This window comes from Symphalangus syndactylus, chromosome 5, assembly GCF_028878055.3.
Source record: "Symphalangus syndactylus isolate Jambi chromosome 5, NHGRI_mSymSyn1-v2.1_pri, whole genome shotgun sequence".
Taxonomy (NCBI): domain Eukaryota; kingdom Metazoa; phylum Chordata; class Mammalia; order Primates; family Hylobatidae; genus Symphalangus; species Symphalangus syndactylus.
Window position 1 is genome coordinate 66,124,463 of NC_072427.2, and position 25,377 is coordinate 66,149,839.

General features: G+C 44.6%; 1 protein-coding gene across 5 annotated transcripts in view; it reads right to left on the reverse strand.

Annotated features, from left to right (window-relative positions):
* The window catches only part of EXD1 (exonuclease 3'-5' domain containing 1), a 48,265-nt gene that overhangs the window by 3,939 nt on the left and 18,949 nt on the right, over positions 1 to 25,377 (reverse strand). For 4 of the 5 annotated variants that reach the window (XM_063639108.1, XM_063639107.1, XM_055278762.2 and 1 more), the window contains 5 exons: positions 20,735 to 20,821; positions 8,840 to 8,944; positions 8,682 to 8,762; positions 4,371 to 4,514; positions 2,873 to 3,064 (listed from right to left, as the gene is read on the reverse strand). In XM_063639108.1, the coding sequence (XP_063495178.1) occupies positions 2,873 to 3,064; positions 4,371 to 4,514; positions 8,682 to 8,762; positions 8,840 to 8,944; positions 20,735 to 20,821 (609 nt within the window). The remainder of the gene's footprint in view (positions 1 to 2,872; positions 3,065 to 4,370; positions 4,515 to 8,681; positions 8,763 to 8,839; positions 8,945 to 20,734; positions 20,822 to 25,377) is intronic. The other variant, XM_055278763.2, reaches the window with a different exon arrangement.

Sequence of the window (25,377 nt, forward strand, 5' to 3'; positions counted from 1 at the left end):
GTAAGCCACCACGCCCGGCTCATCCATGCGTTTCATATAATCATCTATACATTTCACATAACGGACTTGAGCATTATAGGTTTTGGTATCCATGGGGGGGATCTTGGAACCAATCCCCCACAGATACTGAGAGATGACTGTATATGTTTTATTATATTAGAAAAGTTACCATCTATTCCAACTTTGACCAATAATGCATGTAGAATATTATAATTTTTTCAGCATTTATAAGATAATCATAAGACTTTCTTGGCTCTACTGAAATGTACGATTTTGTCACACTGAACCATGCTTGCAACTAGAATCCAATGACACGTTAAAAATAATAACATATATAGGGTTCATATAAAAAACGCTAGTATTAGGCCGGGCACAGTGGCTCACGCCTTGTAATCCTAGCACTCTGGGAGGCTGAGGCGGGCGGATCACCTGAGGTCAGGAGTTCGAGACCAGCCTGACCAACATGGAGTAACCCCATCTCTACTAAAAATACAAAATTAGCCAGGCGTGATGGCGCATGCCTGTAATCCCAGCTAATCGCGAGGTTGAAGCAGGAGAATCGCTTGAACCCAGGAGGTGGAGGTTGTAGTGAGCTGGTATCACGTCACTTCACTCCAGCCTGGGCAACAAGAGCGAAACCCGTCTCAAAAAAAAAAAAAAAAAAAAAAAAAAAAGCATTTTAAGATTTTATAACAATATTCATAAGTAAAATTGGTTTATAACAGCAACTGGCAAACTTTTCCTGTAAAGAACAAAACAGCAAATATTTTAGGCTTTGTGAGCCACAGTCTCATATACTACTTCTACTACTTTTTTTTTTTTTTTAACAATCCTTTAAAAATGTAAAAATGGTTCTTAGCTCATGAGCTGGAGAAAACAGTCTGCAGGCCAGATCTGGCCAGGGCGCTACAGTTTGCCAAATCCTGGTCTATAGTCTCCCTCCCCTCTTTTTCCTCCCTCTCCCTCCTCCTCCCCCTCCCCTTCTCCCCTCCACTCTCCTCCCCTCCCCTCCCCTTCCCTCTCATTTATTTTCTTTTCTTTTCTTTTTCAGACAGAGTCTCTGCTGGTCACCCAGGCTGCAGTGCAGTGGCAGAATCTTGGCTCGCTGCAACCCCTACCTCCTGGGTTCAAACAATTCTCCTGCCTCAGCCTCCCAAGTAGCTGGGACTATACATGCCTGCCACCATGCCCAGCTAATTTTTGTATTTTTTGTAGAGCTGGGGTTTCACCATGTTTGCCAGGCTGATCTCAAACTCTTGACCTCAGGTGATCACCAGCCTCGGCCTCCCAAAGTGCTGGGATTACAGGTGTGAGCCACCGTACCTGGCCCTGGCCCTTTTTTTTGAGACAGTCATTGTTTTTTTTTTTTTTTTTTTTTTTTTGAGACTGAGTCTTGCTCTGTCGCCCAGGCTGGAGTGCAGTGGCGTGATCTCCGCTCACTGCAAGCTCCGCCTCCCGGATTCCCGCCATTCTCCTGCCTCAGCCTCCCTAGTAGCTGGGACTGCAGGCACCTGCCGCCACGCCCGGCTAATTTTTTGTATTTTTATTAGAGACGGGGTTTCACCGTGTTAGCCAGGATGGTCTCGATCTCCTGACCTTGTGATCCGCCGGCCTCGGCCTCCCAAAGTGCTGGGATTACAGGCTTGAGCCACCGCGCCCGGCCGAGAGACAGTCATTGTTAATATTCATAGTATGCTTGAAAAATGATTGAAATTCTCAGTTTAATAGTTTAAGCTTTTCCTTTTTTTTTTTTTTCTTTTTTTTTTTTTTTGAGACAGAGTCTTGCTCTGTCACCCAGGCTGGAGTACAGTGGTGTGACCTCGGCTCACTGCAACCTCCACCTCCCGGGTTCAAGCTGTTCTCCTGCCTCAGCATCCTGAGTAGATGGGATTACAGGCATGTGCCACCACGCCTGGCTCATTTTTTGTATTTTTAGTAGAGATGGGGTTTCATCATGTTGGCCAGGCTGGTCCCGAACTCCTGACCTCAGGCCTATAGTTTTTTATATCTCTCTGCTGCATAAGAATAAATATGGAGGCCAAGCATGGTGGCTTATGCCTGTAATCCCAGCACTTTGGGAGGCCAAGGCAGGCTAATCACCTAAGGTCAGAAGTTCAAGACCAGCCTGGCCAACATGGTAAAACCCCATCTCAACTAAAAATACAAAAATTAGCAGGGCATGGTGGCAGGTGCCTGTAATCCCAGCTACTCGGGAGGCTGAGGCGGGAGAATTCCTTGAACCCAGGAGGCAGAGGCTACAGTGAGCTGAGATCATACCACTGCACTCCAGCCTGAGTGACAGAGCGAGACTCCATCTCAAAAAATAAAAATAGGCTGAGTGTGGTGGCTCATGCCTGTAATCCCAGCACTTTGGGAGGCCAAGGTGGGCAGATCACAAGGTCAGGTGTTTGAGATCAGCCTGGCCAACATGGTGAAACCCCATCTCTACTAAAAATACAAAAAATTAGCCAGGTGTGGTGGCACATGCCTGTAATCCCAGTTACTCAGGAGGCTGAGGCAGGAGAATTGCTGGAACCCAGGAGGCAGAGTTTTCAGTGAGCTGAGATCACGTCATTGTACTCCAGCCTGGGTGACAGAGTGAGACTCCGTCTCAAAAAAATAAACAAATAAAATAAAATAAAAATATGGAAATATTAAACTTACCCATTCTTAGAAGTATTTCTTGGATACCTAACTTAACATTATGAAAAGGTGAGGGGATGGGTCATGCCCAAGCTATTGCGCCTTCAAGAGTATTCATCCCCAAGTTGGCCCCATGAAAACTATTGTAGCTATGAAGAAAGGGTATCACTGTGTGTGCCTTCCTTCAGAAGGCAGAAAGGAGGTCCTGAAGACAGAGGGCTGCACTTACCTCAGTGCCTCCAAGCCGGTCTGCAGACCCTTCGCGATACGTGTTTAGGTAACCATCCACCAGGGTGGTTAGGTCAGACATCATCTCATCTAGGAGTGCCAAGCGAAGGGGTAACAGGTAGGTAGCTTCCAGGGCCAAAATTTTCAGTAAAGAGGGTGAAACAGGTCGGATGAACCATACCTCTGGATTTTCCTGGAGACAATAAAACAATTTCCTCTGAATAGTAAGCAAGACTTTAAAGAAAAATAACCGTTTAAGGCCGGGCGCAGTGGCTCACACCTGTAATCCCAGCACTTTGGGAGGCTGAGGCAGGCAGATCACAAGGTCAAGACATCGAGACCATCCTGGCCAACATGGTGAAACCCCATCTCTACTAAAAATACAAAAATTAGCCGGGCATGGTGGCACGCGCCTGTAGTCCCAGCTACTCAGGAGGCTGAGGCAGGAGAATTGCTTGAACCCGGGAGGCAGAGCTTGCAGGGTTGCAGTAAGCTGAGATTGTGCCACTGCACTCCAGCCTGGTGACAGAGTGAGACTCCATCTCAAAAAAAAAAAAAAAAAAAGAAAAGAAAAGAACTGTTTAAAGTGTTACTTAATTTAAGACACTATCATTTTCTTCTATTATTACCTTCTACTTTCACACTATTGATAGTCTTTGAACATACACACGCTTGCACACATACTCCTACATTAACAGTGTGTGTGTAACAGAGAAAGAGAGGGGTAGAGGTTGGTCAATCAAGACTTCTCAAAGCTAGAGGCAGCAAACGTGATTATGTGAACAGAATTGCAGCCAACACAATTATGACCTAAGTTTGCATGCAAGGATGTCAGAAGCTAAAGAAAATTTACTTTACTTTGGGAGAAATAACTAGGGTGATTTTGCTTCCATTGCCTTGATCAAAATTCTCACAAAAATTTCCCCCTTGTCCCAGCTAGAAAATGTATTTAAGAGTGCTTATTTATTTATTTATTATTTTTTGAGACGGAGTCTCACTCTGTTGCCCAGGCTGGAGTGTAGTGGCACGATCTCAGCTCACCACAATGTCCGCCGCCCCTGCCCCCAACTCTGGGTTCAAGCAATTCTCCTGCCTCAGCCTCCTGAGTAGCTGAGATTACAGACGCCTTGCCACCATGCCCAGCTAATTTTTGTATTTTTAGTAGAGGCGAGATTTCACCATGTTAGTCAGGCTGGTCTTGAACTCTTGACCTCAGGTGATCCGCCCGCCTCAGCCTCCCAAATGTTGGGATTATAGGCGTGAGCCACCGAACCCGGCCGAAGACTGCTTGTTAATTGATAACCAACAAATCTGGATCCTGGCTTTTATCCACTTGAGACCAGATATAAACCATTCCCATTTGGCACAGTTAAGATTTTGTCAATGTTCATATGATTACATGGCAGCTGTCATTTTTCTACATAATAGGCTGATAATACTGCTCAGAAAACACTTGAAAAAAAAAAATAATGTCATACAGGACATCCTTTAACACTCACCTGAATTAGTTTTTGTCTCTTTTCTAGAAAGGAGAGATATTTAGGGGCTACTTTAAGGTGTTTGATTAAACTCTCCTGCAAAGTAGTGATGCAGTTTGGAAGATAGCCACCCGTTTCCATGGAAAACTGAAGTACATCTGCTACCTGTGGTATTTTAAAAAGACAAACAGACCAGTTGAATATATACAGAGAGCTATCTCATGCCAGAAATATATTTAGAGAAATGTCTAAATAACATTTTCCCCAAGGACCCACATGATAGACCATGTCATCGGGAAATTTAAAGTTGTTCAGCCAACTTATTCTGAAAAATGAGAAAAAAAAAACGGAATAAAAGCTCAATTTTTTTTTTTTTTTTTTTTTGAGGTGGAGTCTCGCTCTGTCGCCCAGGCTGGAGTGCAGTGGCACGATCTCAGCTCACTGCAGCTTCCACTTCCCAGGTTCAAGTAATTCCCCTGCCTCAGCCTCCCGAGTAGCTGGGACTACAGGTGCAGGCTACCACGCCTGGCTAATTTTCAACTGTTTTTTTTTAAGAGACAGGGTCTTGCTATGTTGTCCAGGCTGGAGTGCAGTGGCTATTCACAGGCAGGATTCCGCTACTGATGAGCATGGGGGTTCTGACCTGTTCCATATCTGACCTGGGCTCGTTCACCCTCACTTAGGCAGCCTGGTGGTTCTCCCCACTCCTGGGAGGCCACCACATTGATGCCAATCTCAGTACAGGCACCCAATCAGCACAGCACCCTACAGTCCAAAACTCCTTAGCTCAAGCAATCTTCCCACTACAGCCTCCATAGTAACCATGACTACAGGCACAAGCCATCACACCCAGCAACCCAACTTTACTGTTTCCTTAACTACTTTCTTTTTTCTTTTCTTTTCCTGAGACAGAGTCTTCCTCTGTCGCCCAGAGCTGGAGTGCAATGGTGTGATCTTGGCTCATTGCAACCTCCACCTCCCGGATTCAAGCAATTACCCTGCCTCAGCCTCCCGAGTAGCTGTGATTTCAGGTGCATGCCACCATGCCTGGCTAATTTTCATATTTTTATTACAGACAGGGTTTCACCATGTTGGCCAGGATAGTCTCGATCTCTTGACCTCGTGATCTGCCCGCTTTGGGCTCCCAAAGTGTTGGGATTACAGGCGTGAATCACCGCACTAGGCATTTTTTTTTTCTTTTTTTTGAGATAGGGTCTTGCTCTATCTCCCAGGTTGGAGTACAATGCCACAATCATGGCTCACTGCAGCCTCAATCTTCCAAGTTCATGGGATCTTCCTGCCTCAGCCTCGAGTAGCTAGGACTACAGGCACATCCCACTATGCCTAGCTAGTATTCTTAAAAATTTTTTTTTTTTGAGACGGAGTCTCGCTCTGTCATCCAGGCTGGAGAGCAGTGGCGCGATCTCGGCTCACTGCAAGCTCCGCCTCCCGGGTTCACGCCATTCTCCTGCCTCAGCCTCTCCGAGTAGCTGGCACTACAGGCGCTGGCCACCACGCCCGGCTAATTTTTTGTATTTTTAGTAGAGACAGGGTTTCACCGTGGTCTCGATCTCCTGACCTCGTGATCCACCCACCTTGGCCTCCCAAAGTGCTAGGATTAGAAGCGTGAGCCATCGCGCCCGGCCTCTTAAAATTTTTTTGTAGAGAAGGGTGTCTCGCTATGTTGTTCAGGCTGATCTCGAATTCCTGGGCTCAAGCAATCCTCCTGTCTCGGCCTCCCAAAGTGTTGGGATTATGGGCGTGAGCCACTGCACCTAATGTTTTTTTTTTCCTCCTTGTGTTACAATACCTACCTGCCTATGGTTATTTATTAGTCTTTGTTACCCTTTAGGGAATCAAGAAAGGAAGATAAAATTCAAGAATTATTTTTAGTGGGCTGAGAATGCATTCCTATAGTCCCAGCTAGTTGGGAGCTGAACCAGCAGGATCTCTTGAGCTCAGGAGTTTGAGGCCAGCATGGGCAACATAGTGAGACTCCGTTTCTAGGGGGTGAAAATGGGCCTGGCATGTTGGCTCATGCCTGTAATCCCAGCAATTTGGGAAGCCAAGGCTAGAAGACTGTTTGAGGTCGGAAGTTCAAGACCAGCCTGGACAACATAGAGAGATCCCGTATCTTAAAAAAAATTTAAAAATCAGCCAGGCATGGTGGTGTGTGCCTGTAGTCCCAGCTACTTGGGAGGCTGAAGTGGGAGGACGGCTTGAGCCCAGGACTTCGAGGCCACACTAGCAGAGAGCTATGATCATGCCACTGCACTCCAGCCTGGGCAACAGCTAGACCTTGTCTCAAAAAAAAAAATTACTTTTATTATCTACTGGTAACCAACAAAATTTTGTAAGAAAAGCTAATAAAATAAATAATTAAAATTATTTATCTATGTGTGGTAGGCTGGCCAATGGCCCCCAAAGATAACTACTTCATAACCACAGGAACCTGTGAATGTTATCTTACATGCAAAAGGGACTTTGCAGCTGGATTAAGTTAAGGATTTTGAGATGAGATTATCCTGAGTTACCCAGGTAGGCCCTAAATGGAATGACAAGTGATTTTTTTTTTTTTTTTTTGGTGAGACGGAGTCTCGCTCTGTCTCCCAGGCTGGAGTACAGTGGCGCAATCTCAGCTTACTGCAAGCTCTGACTCCCGGGTTCATGCCATTCTCCTGCCTCAGCCTCCCGAGTAGCTGGGACTACAGGCGCCTGCCACCACCAAGCCTGGCTAATTTTTTGTATTTTTAGTAGAGACAGGGTTTCACCGTGTTAGTCAGGATGGTCTCGATCTCCTGACCTCGTGATCACTTTGGCCTCCCACAGTGTTGGGATTACAGGCGTGAGCCGCCGTGCCCGGCCTGAAAAGTGATTTTTTAAAGAGCAAGGCAGATGGAGATTTTACTACAGTCAGAGGAGAAGGTGATGTGATGATGGAGGCAGGGATTACAGGGATGCACTTTGAAAATGGAGGAAGGGGCTACAAGCCAAGGAATACAAGTGGCTGCTAGAAGCTGAAAAAGGCAAGGAAACTCTCTCTTCAGAAGAGCCTCTAGAAGAAACCAGCCCTTCAAGACACCTTGACTTTAGCCTAGTGAAAATGATTCAAGACTTCTGACCCTAAAACAATAAAATAATAAATTTGCATTGTTTTAGGCCACTAAATTTGTGGTGATTTGTTACAGCAGCAATAAGAAACTAATACAGTGTTATAGAAAAAGAAGTTGGTGAAAATTCTGCTTCTTGGACTATGTAACTCTAAAAAGAAAAACATGAACAGATATGCCAAGGTCTTCATTAGACAATACATATAAGATCTAATCAAGAAGCCTAATGGCCTCAAGGAAACAAACAGCAATTATGTTAGATTTTGGAGTAAGCATAAAAGCAATCTCTACAAATGGCAGCAAATACATTATAAGTAGATACATAAACAGAAAAAGTGAACCAAATATAGTAACATAAAATTGAACTTTTAGAGATTGCTGCTCAAAAATAATTGGCCAACTTTTTAGTTCAATTTCTCTCCAAAGGCTCTAAGCTTGTGTAATCAAGATTTCCCTTTTACTGTCATAAACCGAAAAGACTAGAAGAACCTGAAGAAAACATAATGAAACTAGTGGTTTTACTGCTCTCACAGCCAACCCAGAAACCCAGATCAGCTCTAAGAGCTAGTAGAGGTTCATGCCTTTACTTGGGTGGCTGAGGCAGGAGGACGGCTTGAGAGTAAGAGTTTGAGACTAGCCTGGGCAACACAGTAAGACTCCACTTCTAAATAATAACAACAACAACAATAATGCTAGTAGAATCTAGGGATTTCTCATTTCTCTAAGGTCCCCTAGAGGACAGACAAATTATATCACTTCAGGCTGTTTTGGGCCCACATAGATTTAGGGGGCATATGCAAGACGACCTGTACCCCTAAGCTAGATGTCAGCTTGCCTTAATTGTTACATATGTGGTAAAGGCAGATATGTGATTGTTCATCTCATGCTATGTCTCCCATGTCGGGCTTCTGAATGATCCCTAAATTGCTCAAGTTTCTGAATGCTATGGAGTCTGAATCTTACTTCTTTATTTGACAAATTCTGGAGCAAAATGAGGAAAACATCTTTATAAATAATTTTAAGCAACTTTACTGCAGTGCTTTTATAGAACACCAAATGTTCTCACATATTGTACAAACATTTTACATGAAAAGTGAGCAGAAATGGAGCACCAAAAAAAAAAAATTTTAAAAAGACTTTCACTCATCAGATGACCAGACGAGCCCTTTTATCTACAGGAGCTGTATACAATGGTTTGAATCCAGTGCTTCCCTTCATGTACCTGTGTGTCAAAGACATTATTCAGCAAAATTCCATACTGATGAGAGAGGCAATCAGAAAGCCAACGACAATCATGGATAACCTAAGGAATCAGAAGGGAACAGTCATTAGAACCTGGCTGCTAATCTTAATAGCACAGGAATTGGTTTATATACTTACCTTCAAAATTTTCTTGTCTTCTAATATCATCTGAAGTCCATTGTTGAAAGCTCGACTTCCCAGAAGGAAAATGTCAAATAAGTAAACTCGGCAATTTGTGGCCACCTACAACAGACCATCCAGACACACATACCATAGGATAAGAAAGAACTGAGGAACAGAAATTTGAGGATGAAGAGTAAAAGACATGTGATAAAATATCTAACATCTTCACTTTACTTATTTATTTATTTATTTATTTAGAGACAAAGTTTCGCTCTGTTGCCCAGGCTGGAGTGCAGTGGCACAATCATGGCTGACTGCAAACTTGCCTCCTGAGTTCAAGCAATTCTCCTGCCTCGGCCTCCTGATAGCTGTGATTACAGGCATGCGGCACCACGCCCAGCTAACTTTTTTTTTTTTTTCTTTTTTTTTTGAGACAGAGTCTTGCTCTGTCACCCGGGCTGGAATGCAGTGGTGCGATCTCGGCTCACTGCAGCCTCTGCCTCCTGGGTTCAAGCAATTCTCCTGTCTCAGCCTCCCAAGTAGCTGGGATTACAGGTGCACGCCACCACACCCAGCTAAGTTTTGTTATTTTTAGTACAGAAGGGGTTTCACCATGTTGGCCAGGATGGTCTCGATCTCTTGACCTCATGATCCACCCACCTTGGCCTCTCAAAGTGCTGGGATTACATGCGTGAGCGTCCGTGTCCAGCGAGAAGGGGTTTCACCATATTGGCCAGGCTGGTCTCGAACTCCTGACCTCAGGTGATCTACCCACCTTGGCCTCCCAAAGTGCTGGGATTACAGGCATGAGCCACTGCACCTGGCCAGTTTTTTTTATTTTTTGTAGAGATGGGGTTTCACCATGTTGGCCAGGCTGGTCTCAAACTCCTGACCTCAAATGATCCACCCGTATCAGCCTCCCAAAACTTTATTTTTTTTGAGACAGGGCCTTGCTCTGTCGCCCAGGCTGGACAACAGTGGCGTGATCTTGGCTCACTGCAACCTCCACCACCCAGGCTCTTGTGATTCTCCCACCTCAGCCTCCCAAGTACCTGGATTACAGGTGCCCACCACCACAACCAGCTGATTTTTGTATTTTTTGTAGAGACTAGGCTTTGCCATGTTGCCCAGGCTGGTTTCAAACTCCTAAGCTAAAGCAATCTGCCTGCCTTGGCCTTCCAAAATGCTGGGATTACAGGCGTGAGCCACCACGCCCCACCACATCTTCACTTGTAAATGATAGGTACTTGATTCTTAGAGAAAAGAGGTATAATTTGTTCTTAAGTAAAAAAAGTAAGACACAATCACTGTGATTTTCTCTTTTTTTTTTTTTTTTTTTTTTTTTTTTGAGACGGAGTCTCGCCCTGTCGCCCAGGCTGAAGTGCAGTGGCATGATCTCGGCTCACTGCAACCTCCACCGCCCGGGTTCTCGCCATTCTCCTGCCTCAGCCTCCCGAGTAGCTGGGACTATAGGCACCTGCCACCATGCCCTGCTAATTTTTCTTTTTTTTTTGTATTTTTAGTAGAGATGAGATTTCACCGTGTTAGCCAGGATGGTCTCGATCTCCTGACCTCTGCTCGTCTCGGCCTCCCAAAGTGCTTGGATTACAGGCATAAGCCACCACGCCCAGCCAATGATAGGTACTTGATTCTTGGAGAAAACAGGTAAAATTTGTTCTTAAGTAAAAAAAGTAAGACACAATCACTGCGATTTTCAAAAGGAAAGAAAAGGACAAGCTGGTGAAAGAGACTTTCCCTTTTTTTTTTTTTTTTTTTTTTTTGAGACAGTTTCATTCCTGTTGCCCAGGCTGGAGTGCAATGGCATGATCTTGGCTCACTGCAACCTCTGCCTCCCAGGTTCAAGCGATTCTCTTGCCTTCTGAGTAGCTGGGATTACAGGGGCCTGCCACCACATCTGGCTAATTTTTTTGTATATTTTAGTAGAGGTGGGGTTTCACTATGTTGGCTAGGCTGGTCTCGAACTCCTGACCTCAGGTGATCCACCCACCTTGGCCTCCCAAAGTGCTGGGATTACAGGCATGAGACACCGCGCCTGGCCTTTTTTTTTTTTTTTTTTTTTTTAAGACAGGGTCTTGCTCTGTCACCCAGGCTAGAGTGGAGTGCAGTGGTGCAATCACCGCTCACTGCAGCCTCCGCCTCCCAGGCTCAGGTGATCCTCTGGCCTCAGTCTACCAAGTAGCTGGGACCACAGGTGCATGTCACTATGTTTGGCTACTTTTATTTATTTATTTTGAGATGGAGTCTTGCTCTGTCGCCCAGGCTGGAGTGCAATGGCACAATCTGGGCTCACTGCACCCGCCTCCCGGGTTCAAGTGATTCTCCTACCCCAGCCGCCTGAGTAGCTGGGATTCCAGGCGCCCACCACTACGTCCAGCTCATTTTTGTATTATTAGTAGAGACGGGGTTTCACCATGTTGGCCAGGCTGATCTCAAACTACTGACCTCAGGTGATCTGCCTGCTTCCGCCTCCCAAAGTGTTGGGATTACAGGCCTGAGCCACCATGGTCGAGACTTTCACTTGTTACAGTTTCAACTTTAATATGTTGCCAGTCTCTGCTGGGACTCAGTGGCTCATGCCTGTAATCCCAGCACTTTGGGAGGCTGAGGCGGGTGGATCACCTGAGGTCAAGAGTTCTACACCAGCCTGGCCAACATGGTGAAACCCCGCCTCTACTAAAAATGCAAAAAAAAAAAAAAATTAGCCAGGTGTGGTGGCAGGAGCCTGTAATCCCAGCTACTTGGGAGGCTGAGGCAGGAGCATCGCTTGAACCCTGGAGGTGGAGGTTGCAATGAGCCGAGATCGTGCCATTGCACTCCAGCCTGGAGGACAAGAGTGAGACTTTGTCTCAAAAAAAATAAATAAAAATAAATAAATAAATAAATAAATTTTACCAGTCTCATCTATGGCATTCTAATTGTGAATTAAATATTTGGTTTTCCTTCTGATTTCCTGAAATATAACTCCTAAAACCCTTAGAATCTTGAAAGTGAGTGATAAGAGTGTTTTTTGTGTATTAATGGGATGATTGTTGCCTGGGGGCTCTTAGATGCTCCCAGAGTTTCAGGACAGGCACTGGTCACAGGAAAGACAAACGCATGATTAGAGGGCTGGGACTTTCATCCCCACTACCCAACCTCCAGGGAGGAGAAAGGGGCTGAAGGTTAAGTTGATCATGAATGGCCAATGACTTAATCATTTATGCCTACATAATGAAGCCTCCATTAAAAACCCCAAAGGGAGGCTGGGCAAGGTGGCTCACGCCTGTAATCATAAGCACTTTGGGAGGCCAAGTTAGGAGGATCTCTTGAACCCAGGAGTTCAAGACCACCTGGAAAACTTATGGAGACCCCATCTGTACAAAAAATTTAAAAATCAGCTGAGCATGGTGGTGCACCTGTGGTCCCAGCTACTCAGGAGGCTGAGGTGGGAGGATCACTTGAGCCTAGGAGCTCCAGGTTGCGGTGAGCCGTGTTTGCACCACTGCACTCTGGCCTAGGTGATAGAGATAGACTCTCTTTTTATTTTTTAATTAAAAAAATTTTTTTCTTTTTGAGACAGAGTTTCGCTCTTGTTGCCCAGGCTGGAGTGCAATGGTGCAATCTTGGCTCACCGAAACCTCTGCCTCCTGGGTTCAAGTGATTCTCCTACCTCAGCCTCCCAAGTAGCTGGGATTACAGGTGCCTTCCACCACCCCCGGGTAATTTGTTGCATTTTTAGTAGGGACTAGGTTTGGTGATCCACTCGCCCAGGCCTCCCAAAGTACTGGGATTTACAGGCGTGAGCCACCACACCTGGCCTTTTTTCTTTTTTGGAGATGGAGTCTTAATCTGTTGCCCAGGCTGGAGTGCAATGGCGTGATCTCAGCTTACTGCAACCTCCACCTCCTAGGAGCAATTCTCCTGCCTCAGCCTCCCAAGTAGCTGGGATTACAGGTGCACGCCAACACACCCAGCTAATTTTGTATTTTTAGTAGAGACGGGATTTCACCTTGTTGACCAGGCTGGTCATGAACTCCTGACCTCAGGTGATCCGCCTGCCTTGGCCTCCCTGGGATTACAGGCGTGAGCCACCACACCTGGCCAAAAATTTTTTTAAATATGGAGATGGGGTCTCCTTATGTTACCAAGGCTGATATTGAATTCTTCGACACAAGTGATCCACCCATCTCAGCCTCCCAAAGTGCTGGGATTATAGGCATGCACCACCATGTCGGGCCCCTTTTTTTTCTTTTATTAATTTTTAAGAGTCTGTCAAAAAAAAAAAAAAAAAGGCCTAAATTCACAGTGCCTCTGGATAGCTGAGCAGGTTCCCGGAGGGGGTGGGTGGTGCACCCCTTCCTCCATACCTTGCCCTATATATCTCTTCCATCTAAGAGTTTATCTGTATCCTTTGTTTTATATACATATATATATTTGTTTTATATATATTATATATTATATATATTGTGTTAGGTGTTACATATATGATATATATCATATATCATATATGACATGTGATATATATCATACATGACATATATGACATAGCATATATATCATATGACGTGATATATCATACATGACATATATGACATATATGATATATATCATATATGTCATATATATGTATTTTTTTTGAGACAGAGTCTGGCTCCCAAAGTATTGGAATTACAGACATTAGCCACCACACCACAAAAATTAGCCAGGCCTGGTGGTGTGCACCTGTAGCCCTAGCTACTCAGGAGGTTGAGGCACAAGAATCGCTGGAACTCAGGAGGCAGAGGTTGCAGTTAGCTGAGATTGTGCCACTGCACTCCAGCCTAGGTGACAGAGCAAGACTCTGGCTCAAAAAAATAAATTAAAAAAATTAAAAAAAGTGAACCCCTGATGTTTTCCCCTGCTACTTTAATTATAAAAATTGAATAGACACAGTATAAAAGTTTGGAAAATAATTATCTGCTGTACTACAAACTATGGTGAAGATATCTGACGAGAGATAAAGATTAAATATTTAAATAATTTAAAGTTAAGAAATGGTGTGGGAAATACTGACAGAGAGAAAGCAGATTAGGCAAAACAAAACAGAATAAAAATAAAGGTTTAAGAATTAAAGGTGCCAGATACTAAGAAAAGTGAGGAGCTGGAAACAGGGGGATAGGCTGAAGGTTTACATGAGGAGATGTAACCCCCAAAGTAATCCTCCCCCATTCCTCTCCCACTGAGGACAGATCGTGTATTCTCTGGATAAATCTAACCAGAGAGGCTCTGGGGTTGAGAATGTTTAGACAGAAGAGGGTAGAAGATCAGCAGTGGCCTGAAAAATGAAAATCTGCACACTGAATTGTGAGCTTCTAGCCCTCTTCCCTTTGTTAAGACTCAGAAAATAATGCCCCAAAGCAAAGGCCTCTGAAACAGCCTCAGAAGTAAAAGTTTTTCTCTGACCTTCAGCCCTGCTGTCTCTTGGTCCCATTATTTCCTGAAGCTAGCCATAGAAACTAGAATTGTTCTCCCTGAAGGCGATCAGAGAAACCAGAACCCAGTTTCCCTAAAGCCAGCCATAAAACCTAAAAATAGGCCAGGTAAGGCAGCTCACACCTGTAATCCTAGCACTTTGAGAGGCCGAGGCGGGTGGATCACCTGAGGTCAGGAGTTCGACACCAGCCTGGCCAACATGGTGAAACTCTGTCTCTATCAAAAATATAAACATTAGCCAGGTGTGGTAGCACACTCCTGTAATCCAAGCTACTTGGGAGCCTGAGACGGGAGAATCGCTTAAAACCAGGAGGCGGAGGCTGCAGTAAGCCAAGATCGTGCCATTACACTCCAGCCTGGGCAAAAGAGCAACACTTCGTCTCAAAAACAAAACAAAACAAAACAAAACAAAACAAAACAAAACAAAAAAACCCTAAAAATATTACTCTAGGGCAGGTGCGGTGGCTCACACCTGTAATCTCAGCACTTTGGGAGGCCAAGGAAGGAGGATCACTTGAGCTCAGGAGTTCAAGACCAGCCTGAGCAATATAGCAAGACCTTGTCTCTATTAAAAATTAAGAAAGGTAGGGTACAGTAGCTCATGCCTGTAACCCTAGCACTCTGGGAGGCCGAGGCAGGCGGATTGCCTGAGCTCAGGAATTTGAGACCAGCCTGGGCAACACGGTGAAACTCCATCTCTACTAAAATACAAAAAAAATTAGCCAGGCGTGGTGGCATGCACTTGTAGTCCCAGCTACTCGGGAGGCTGAGGCAGGAGAATTGCTTGAACCTGGGAGGCGGAGGTGCAGTGAGCCAAGATCACGCCACTGCACCCCAGCCTGGGCGACATAGCAAGACTCTGTCTCCAAAAAAAAAAAAAAAAAATCGGCCGGGCATGGTGGCCCATGCCTGTAATCCCAGCACTTTCGGAGGCCAGGGCAGGCAGATCACCTGAGGTTGGGAGTTCAAGACCAGCCTGGCCAACATGGTGAAACCCTGTCTCTACTAAAAATGCAAAAATTAGCCGGGCATGGTGGTGGGCACCTATAATCCCAGCTACTGGGGAGGCTGAGGCAGGAGAATCGCTGGAACCCAGGAGACAGAGGCTGCAGTGAGCCAAGATGGTGCCACTGCACTCCAGCCTCGGCAACAGAGCAAGATTCTATCTCAAAAACAAAAAACAAACAAAAATTAGCCAGGTGTGGTAGTATGCACCTACAGTCCCAAGTAGTCCAGCTATTTGGGAGGCTGGGGCAGGAGGATCTCTTGAGCCCAGGAGTTCAAGGCTGAAGTGAGCTATGATGGAGCCACTATACTCCAGCCTGGGCAACAGAGACTCTATCTCAAAAAATGTATGTACTTGTATATATACATATACATATATATATACACATATACACATACACACACACATATATATAAAACTTTGCCTCTGTATGTAAAAAAGGGCCATAAAAAAATGATCTGACCCACCTTATTTGACAGTAGGTCATAGATCCCCATTCTAGAGAGGGTCCTGCTGCATACCAGGAAAGAAGAAATACATGCTATGAGAGCCAAGACGAATCTAGACCGACAGGCCTTGCTGGGTTTCCCAGTCAGTCTATTAACATTAGATCATATCCTTTTTGTTCAATCATATTTCTCCATAGCTGTCCATACTTTGTTGAACCTAAACATAAAAATGGACAATTACCCCTGTATCTTTGAGTCTTCGTTCTGAAGGTTCTCATGTACGCGTTAAATAAATTTGTTGTGTCTTTTCTCCTCTTAATCTGCCTTTTTATGAGTTAATTTTTCAGCAAACCTACAGAGGGCAAAGGGAAAATTTTCCCTTGGCCCCTACATCTTGCAGCTTCCAGGCTTGAGAAAACAGCCTGCACTGGAACAGTAGGGTAGAGGGCTCCAGGAGAGATGACTTTAAGACAAAAATGCAACATAGGTTAGCAGAACAGTGTTTTTGTTTGTTTGTTTGTTTTTTGAGACAGGGTCTCACTCTCACATGCATGAGAAACCATGCTTGGCCTTAGCCCACTAAATTTAAGCATGTGAAAAAATTGTATGCCATCCTTAAAGATATGGAACAGCTTAGTCACAGGTATAAAGAAAACAAAGTTGGTTGGGTGCAGTGGCTCATGCCTGTAATCCCAGCAATTTGGAAGGCTGAGCTGGGTAGGTTGCTTGAGTCTGGGAGTTTGAGACCAGCCTGGGCAACATGGTGAAACCCTGTCTCCACAAAAAATACAAAAAGTTAGCTATCACGGTGGGATGTGCCTGTAGTCCCATTTGGGCAACAGAGTGAGACCCCGTCTCAAAAAAGTAAGGAAGGAGGGAAGGAGAGAAGGAGAGAAGGAAGGAAGGGAGAGAGGGAAGGAAGGAGGGAAAGGCGGAAGGGAGGGAGGGAGGGAGGAATAAAATGAGGCAATTACTAACTATGTAAAATAAAAGTTGTTCAAGAAAAGAAACGATTCTCCTTGGCTCAGCAGAGAGTTATCATTACAGTCTTAATAGCATATAGACTAAATTTGGTCTTTTTTTTTTTTTTTTTTTTGAGATGGAGTCTCACTCGTCGCCCAAGCTGGAGTGCAAGGGCACGATCTTGGCTCACTGCAACCTCCACTTCTGAAGTTCAAGTGATTCTCTTGCCTCAGCCTCCCATAAATTCTGAATTCTATCTTAGTAAAAAATTGTGACATAACTAAGTTAGAAAGACCTAGGGAAGAGTGGGTGCAATAAAGGAGCAAAATCTTTATTTATCATAATAAAATTGAATAGATTATTTGTAAAACTGATAAATCAAGAGAAAGCAATAAGCATGTTATTAGAAACAGGAAAATCCGGGCCAGGGGAGGTGGCTCAGGCCTGTAATCCCAGCACTTTGGGAGGCCAAGGCAGGCAGATCACTTGAGGTTAGAAGTTCGAGACCAGCCTGGCCACATGGTAAAATCCTGTCTCTACTAAAAATACAATAATTAGCCAGGCGTAGAGGTGAGTGCCTATAATTCCAGCTACCTGGGAGGCTGAGGCAGGAGAATACCTTGAACCTGAGAGGCAGAGATTCAGTACAGTGAGCCAAGAGATTGCACCACTGCACTCCAGCCTGGGCAACAGAGAGACCCTGTCTCGAAAAAAAAAAAAAGAAACAGGAAAATACCAGAAACTACATTTCAATGTGTTAAAAGTAGTTGACTCCCCTAATGTTTGTCAAAGTATTTTGTAAATTGTAAAGTACTGCACAAATATAACAATCCTGTTATCCAATTCTTTTTTTTTTTGAGAAGGAGTCTAGCTGTGTTGCCCAGGTTGGAGTGCAGTGGAACGATCGCGGCTCAATGAAACCTCCTCCTCCCGGGTCCAAGTGATCCGCCTGCCTCAGCACCATTAGTAGCTAGGATTACAGACATGCGCCACCATGCCCGGCTAATTTTTGTATTTTTAATAGAGACAGGGTTTCACCATGTTGGCCAGGCTAATCTCGAACTTCTGACCTTGTGATCTGCCCACCTCAGCCTCCCAAAGTGCTGGGATTACAGGTGTGAGCCACTGCGCCTGGCCTATTCAACTCTTTTTTTTTTTTTTTTTTTTTTTAAAGTAGTGCCTCTAAGCCAGGTGTGGTGGCTCACGCCCAGCACTTTGGAAGGCTGAGCCTGGCCAACGTGGTGAAACCCCGTCTCTATTAAAAATACAAAAATTAGCTGAGCGTGGTGGCGGGAGCCTGTAGTCCCAGCTACTCTGGAGGCTGAGGCAGGAGAATCGCTTGAACTTAGGAGGCAGAGGTTGCAGTGAGCCGAGATTGTGCCATTGCACTGTAGCCTGGGCGACAGTGCGAAACTCCGTCTCAAAAAAAAGTAGTGCCTCTGGCAGGGTGTGGTGGCTCATGCCTGTGATCCCAGCACTATGGGAGGCCAAGGCGGGTGGATCACCTGAGGTCAGGAGTTCGAGACCAGCCTGACCAAAATGGAGAAACCCCGTCTCCACTAAAAATACATTAGCCGGGCGTGGTGGCACATGCCTGTAATCTCGGCTACTCGGGAGAGGCTGAGGCAGGAGAATTGCTTGAACTCGGGAGGCGGAGGTTGTGGTGAGCCGAGATCGTGCCACTACTCTCCAGCCTCCAGGCAACAAGAGCAAAATTCCATCTCAAAAAATAATAATAATAAAAAAATAAAAGTGCCTCTGAAGTGGAGTGGAGGTTTTTTTTTCTCTTAAATTTGATTTTTTTCTTTTGCTTTTTTTTTTTTTTTTTTTTTTTTTTTTGAGACGGAGTCTCGCTCTGTCGCCCAGGCTGGAGTGCAGTGGCGCAATCTCGGCTCACTGCAAGCTCCGCCTCCCGGGTTCACGCCATTCTCCTGCCTCAGCCTCTCCGAGTAGCTGGGACTACAGGCGCCCGCCACCACGCCCGGCTAATTTTTTGTATTTTTAGTAGAGACGGGGTTTCACCGTGGTCTCGATCTCCTGACCTCGTGATCCGCCCGCCTCGGCCTCCCAAAGTGCTGGGATTACAAGCGTGAGCCACCGCGCCCGGCTCTTTTGCTTTTAATACAAGTGCACATGATGCTTTTAGTTAAAAAATTAAACACACAAGCCCAAGGAAATGGTTGGGGAAAACGTGTCCATTAATTTGCTTCCAGTTGCAGAAAGGACAGCTGTAGGCCAGGCACAGTGGCTCACACCTGTAATCCCAGCACTTTGGGAGGTTGAGGTGGGCAGATCACCTGAGGCCAGGAATTCGAGACCAGCCTGGCCAACATGGTGAAACCCCATATCTACTAAAAAGACAAAAATTAGCCAGGCATGTTGGCTCATGCCTGTAATCCCAGCTACTCAGGAGGCTGAGGCACAAGAATCACTTGAACCTGGGAGGCGGAGGTTGTAGTGAACCAAGATTATGTCACTGCACTCCAGCCCATGCAATAGAGCAAGACCCTGCCTCAAAAAAAAAAGAAAAGAAAAGAAAGAAAGAAAGAAAACAAAAAGAAAGGACAGCCGTAGCCAACTGCATGTTCCTCTGATACCCAGAAAACCAAAGGGGACAATTTAGGAAATAACCTAGAACTGCCCAGACCTGTGTTACCAGAAGTCTACTCTCTTTTGTTTTGGTAGATAGAAGTTTAGGGTTGTTTTAAGTAATTTGTATTTGTGCTGCTAATTCAAACCTAGTCATCTAAAAGCTAAGCTTGGCTAGCTGCAGTGGCTCATGCCTGTAACCCCAGCACTTTGCGGTTGGGCTGACTCAGAAGGATTGCTTGAGACCAGGAGTTTGAGACCAGCCTGGACAATATAGGGAGACCTCATCTCTGGAAAAAAAAAAAAAAAAAGTAAAGGAAGAGGGACCCAAAAGCTATCCATCCTCTAGCTAGCTATTCTTCAAGGCTAACTACAAACTTTTAAAAAATATTGGCCAGGGGTGGTGGCTCACGCCTGTAATCCTAGCACTTTGGGAGGCCAAGGTGGGTGGATCACTTGAGATCAGGAGTTTGTGACCAGCCTGGCCAACATGGTGAAACCCCATATCTACTAAAAACACAAAATTAGCCAGGTGTGGTGGCACGTGCCTATAGTCCCAGCTACACAGGAGGCTGAGGCAGGAGAATCACTTGAACCCAGGAGGCGGAGGTTGTGGTGAGCTGAGATCGCATCATTACACTCCAGCCTGGGCAACAAGAGCAAGACTTTGTCTCAAAATAATAATAATAATAATAATAATAGTAGTAATAATAGAGACCCTCATCTAATATCTCCCAGGTCCAGGGAAACTAAAATGACATGGTGAGAAACCTGCTGTGGAAAGCTACCACCTCAGAATGAAAAGAGACGACACTCTTCATAGAACTAAGGTGATAGAACAGAGCTGGGAAAGACCTCCAGCAGAGCCCGAGAGACAGCACTAATGGCTTTAACAGTGAACCTATTCTTGTTACTGAGCTTAAAAAAAAAAAAGTGAATCTATAAAGAGACAGAAGCTCTCTCCTTTTGAAAAGAATAAAGTGAGTACCAGGAGAAGGAAGAACATTCCAACAAGTTATGCAACAATGACACTAGGGTGACAGAAAGAAGACAATTAATAAATCTACCAGTGAGCCAGGTGCAGTGGCCTATCCCTGTAATCCTAGTGACTAGCCGGGCTAAGGCAAGAGGATTACATGAGGCGAGGAGTTTGAGATCAGCCTGGGCAACGCAACAAGACCCCATCTCAAAAAAACAAAGCTGGGTGTGGTGACACTCATCTGTAGTCCCAGCTACTCAGGAGGCTAAAGTGAGGACAGACAGCATGAGCCCAGGAGTTCAATGCTGCAGTGAGCTATGATCTGCACTGTGGCCTCAGTGACAGAGTGAGACTCCATCTCTAAAATACAGTTTTCAAAAAGAAAGAAAGAAAAAATCTACTAGTGGCTCTATAATTACTTCAAAATAAAAAGTTTTTCAAAAATCTTTGACCTGCAGCCAGCACAGTTTGCCATGGCGACACATATTCGCTCCTTCTGCTGCCACACTCAGGACATTCTGCTTCTTGATATGGAGTATCTGGTAAGAAAAAGAAGGAAAGGAAAAACTTTCAGGGGATAAATGTTGGCATGATAACATCATGATTGGCACAAGTACAATGGTCAGCAGTAAACAAAGTGCATCATCTTTGTCAAACTTACAAAATTTGATTAATCCAAAACAGTCTGTTTTACACACACACATCAATCAGCACTGAATACTTCTGATTCTTTTTTTCTGTTTTAGCAAAAGTGTTCCACAGCTGGAAAATAAATCACTCAGACCCCAAATGACAATAAAAGTTGAAAACTCAGGCACCTTTTGTTACCACTGATGCTACAGAGAAAGAATCATAATCTGTTTTTGTTTTTTAAATTGAGACAGAGTTTCACTCTTGTTGCCAGGCTGGAGTGCAATGGCACGATCTTGACTCACTGCAACCTCCACCTCTCGGTGGATCAAGAGAATCAAGTGATTCTCTTCCCTCAACCTCCCAAGTAGCTGGGATTACAGGCATGCACCACCACGACCAGCTAATTTTGTATTTTTAGTAGTGACAGGGTGTCGCTATGTTGGTCAGGCTGGTCTCAAACTCCTGACCTCAAGTGATCTACCCGCCTTGGCCTCTCAAAGTGCTGGGATTACGGGTGTGAGCTACCAAGCCTGGCCCTGAATTATAATCTTTAAGACAAGATCCCTTATGCAAACTATGGCATGCCCTAACACAGGGCAATTTACCACAACTGAAAGGAATATATGTGGTGGCTAAGTCTCAGAATATCCACTGCTCAGAAAGACAGAAACAAGGACTCTTCAGGTCCCTTAAAGCCTCGGATTCACTGAATTACTCAAAACTGAAATAGCAGACGGGCGCCGTGGCTCATGCCTATAATCCCAGCACTTTGGGAAGCTGAGGAAGGAGGATCGCTTGAACCCAAGGGTTTCAGACCAGACTGGGCAGAACAGTGTCTGTACAAAAAATACAAAAAATTATCCAGGCATGGTGGTGCACACCTGCACTACTCAGGAGGCTAAAGTGGGAGGATCACTTGAGCCTGGGAGGCTGAGGCTGCAGTGAGCCATGGTGATGCACTTCAGCCTGTGTAAAAAAAAAAAACAAAAAACAAAAAAAACTGAAATAGTGGTACCCCAGGTACACACTCTTGTCCTTTGATTATCTATAATCTCACCCTATTTCATTACACAATTCTATAATCCTTAATCCATAATTCATAAAAATATTTGCATGATAAAAGATTCTCCCCATTTTATAGGTAGATAAATTATTCAATAACAGAAAGGCATAGTAATTTACACTAGCAACATATCTCCCTTTAGAGAGCATAAAGTGTTCTCAATTCTGAGTATCTTTCATCAATGATGAGAAAATGGCACTGAATTTCAGCTTCATTCCCAATCAGACGGCTGCAGAACTGGCAACAAAAGCTGCATTCTCTGTTGATGAGAATTCCTAATTACCTCTTCAAACTTCCAGAGCAAAAGCTTTTTTTTTGTTGTTTTTTTGTTTTGTTTTGTTTTTTTGAGACAGTCTCATGCTGTCCTTCAGGCTGGAGTACAGATCATAGCTCACTGTGGCATGAACTCCTGGGCTCAAGCTATCCTCCTACCTTAGCTTCCTGCAGCCTCGACCTCCAGGGCTTAGCTGATCCTCTCATCTCAGCCTCCCGGGTAGCTGGAACTACAGACCTGTGCCACTATGCCCAGCTAATTATTTGTATTTTTTGTAGAGGTGGGTTTGCCTTGTTGCCTAGGCTGGTCTGTAACTCCTGGGCTCAAGTGATCTGCCTGCCTTGGCCTCCAAAAGTGCTGTTATTACAAGAGTGAGCCACCACTCCTGGCCACAAGTTCTTACCCTCATTTTGTTTTTATTGTTGTCACGGACCCTTTAAAGAATCTGTTGATACATAAATAATTCTTACAACTCAATGATAAAAATAATTATTTCAACTCAATTAAAAAATAGGAAAAGGTTTGGGCATGGTGGCTCATGCCTGTAATCCTAGCACTGAGGGAGGCTGAGGAGGACAGATTGCTTGAGCCCAGGAGTTCGAGACCAGCCAGGGCAACATAGTGAGAAATTGTCTTTACACAAAATACAAAAATTAAGGCTGGGCGCAGTGGCTCACGCCTGCAATCCCAGTACTTTGGGAGGCCAAGGAAGACAGACTGCTTGAGTCCAGGAGTTCAAGACCAGCTTGGGGAACATAGCAAGACCTCATCTCTTAAAAAAAAAAAAAAAAAAAGAGCTGGGCATGGTGGTACACGCCTATAGTCCAAGTTACTCAGGAGGCTGAGGTGGGAGGATTGCTAGAGATCCTAGGAGGTGGAGGTTGCAGTGAGCCAAGATCATGCCACTGCACTCCAGCCTGGGCTACCAAGCGAGACTCTGTCTCAAAAAATAAAAGGAAAAGGATCTAAACAGACATTTCTCCAGAGAAGTTATACAAACGGCTAGTAAGCTCATGGAAATGTTCAACATCATTAGCCATCACAGAAATGCAAATCAAAACCACAATAAGATACCACTTCATACCCACTAGGATGGCTATACTCAAAATTACAGATAAGTGTTGGCAAGGATGTAAAGAAATTGGAACGGCTGGGCGCGGTGGCTTACTCCTGTAGTCCCAGCATTTTGGGAGGCTGAGGCGGGCAGATCATGAGGTCAGGAGATCGAGATCACCCTGGCTAACACGGTGAAACCCTGTCTCTACTAGAAATATAAAAAAAAATAATAAGCCGGGCATGGTGGCGGGCGCCTGTAGTCCCAGCTACTCGGGAGGCTGAGGCAGGAGAATGGTGTGAACCTGGGAGGCAGAGCTTGCAGTGAGCTGAGATGGCACCACTGCACTCCAGCCTGGGCGACAGAGTGAGACTCCCTCTCAAAAAAATAAATAAATAAATAAATAAATAAATAAGAAATTGGAACCCTCACAGACTGCTGATATAAATGTAAAATAGTGTAACAGCTTTGGAAAAAAGTCTGGCCATTCCTCAAAAAAGTTAAAACACAGAGTTACCATATGATCTAGCAATTTCACTCCTAGGTAACTATCCAAGAGAAATAAAAATCATCCACACAGAAGCTTGTCCATGAATGTTCATAGTAGCATTATTCACAATAACCACAAAGAAGAAACAACCCAAATGTCCATCAAATGGTGAATGGATAAATAAAATGTAGTATATCCATACAATAGAATATGATTTGGCGGCTAACTGTGGTGGCTTACACCTCTAATTCCAGCACTTTGGGAAGCCGAGGCAGGTGGATTGCTTGAGCCCAGTAGTTTGAGACCAGCCTAGGCAACATAACGAGACGTTGTCTCTACAAAAAATATAAAAGAATTAGCTAGGTGTCGTGGCACATGCTGTAGTCTCAACTACTTGGGAGGCTAAGGTGGGAGGATTGCTTGAGCCCAGGAGGTCCAGGCTGCAGTGAACTCTGATTGTGCCACTGCACTCCAATCTGAGTGACAGAGCAAGACCCCGTCTCAAAAAAATTTTTTTTAATTTATAAGGAATATTATTTGGCAATAAAAAGAAGTGAAATACTGATATAAGCTACAATGTGGATGAACCTTGAAAACATTATGCTAAGTAAACAAAGCCTGTCAAAAAAACTACGTATTTTATTATTTTATTTATTTATTTATTTATTTATTTATTTTTTTTTTTTTGAGATAGAGTCACTCTGTCGCCTAGGTTGGAGTGCAGTGGCATGATCTCAACTCACTGCAACCTCTGCCTCCTGGGTTCAAGCAATTTTCCTGCCTCAGCCTCCTGAGTAGCTGGGATTACAGACATGCACCACCACACCCAGCTAATTTTTGTGTTTTTAGTAGAGACAGGGTTCACGATGTTGGTCAGGCTGGTCTCGAACTCCTGACCTTGTGATTCACCCATCTCGGCCTCCCAAAGTGCTGGGATTACAGGCATGAGCCACCGCGTCCAGCCTGTTTTTTTTTGTTTTGTTTTGTTTTGTTTTTTGAGACAGAGTCTCACTCTGTTTCCCAGGCTGGAGTATAGTGGCATGATCTCGGCTCACTGTACCCTCCACCTCTTCCCACTCAGCCTCCCCAGTAGCTGGGATTACAAGTGCCCGCCACCACACCCGGCTAATTTTTGTATTTTTAGTAGAGATGGGGTTTTGCCATGTTGGCCAGGCTGTTTTAGTGGTTGCCAAGGGCTGAGGAGTGATTAGGAGTGATGGATAAGGGGTGTGGGGTTTCTTTCTGGTATATTGAAAATATTCTAAAATTTATTATGTTGCTTTACGTACAACTCTGTGAATATACTAAAAGAAAGTGAGCTGTACATTTTAACTAAATAAATTGTATGGCATGTGGATTGTATCTCAATAATGCTATTTTTTAATAAAAATTTTCTGTTTAGTTCAGACTTAAAAAATAACCTGTTGATAGCTAACTTTCCTTTTAAAAATGCATCCACGGGCCAGGCACAGTGGCTTACACCTGTAATCCCAGCACTTTGGGAGGCTGAGATAGGCAGATCACCTGAGGTCAGGAGTTTGAGACCAGCCTGGCCAATATGGCAAAACCCCATCTCTACTA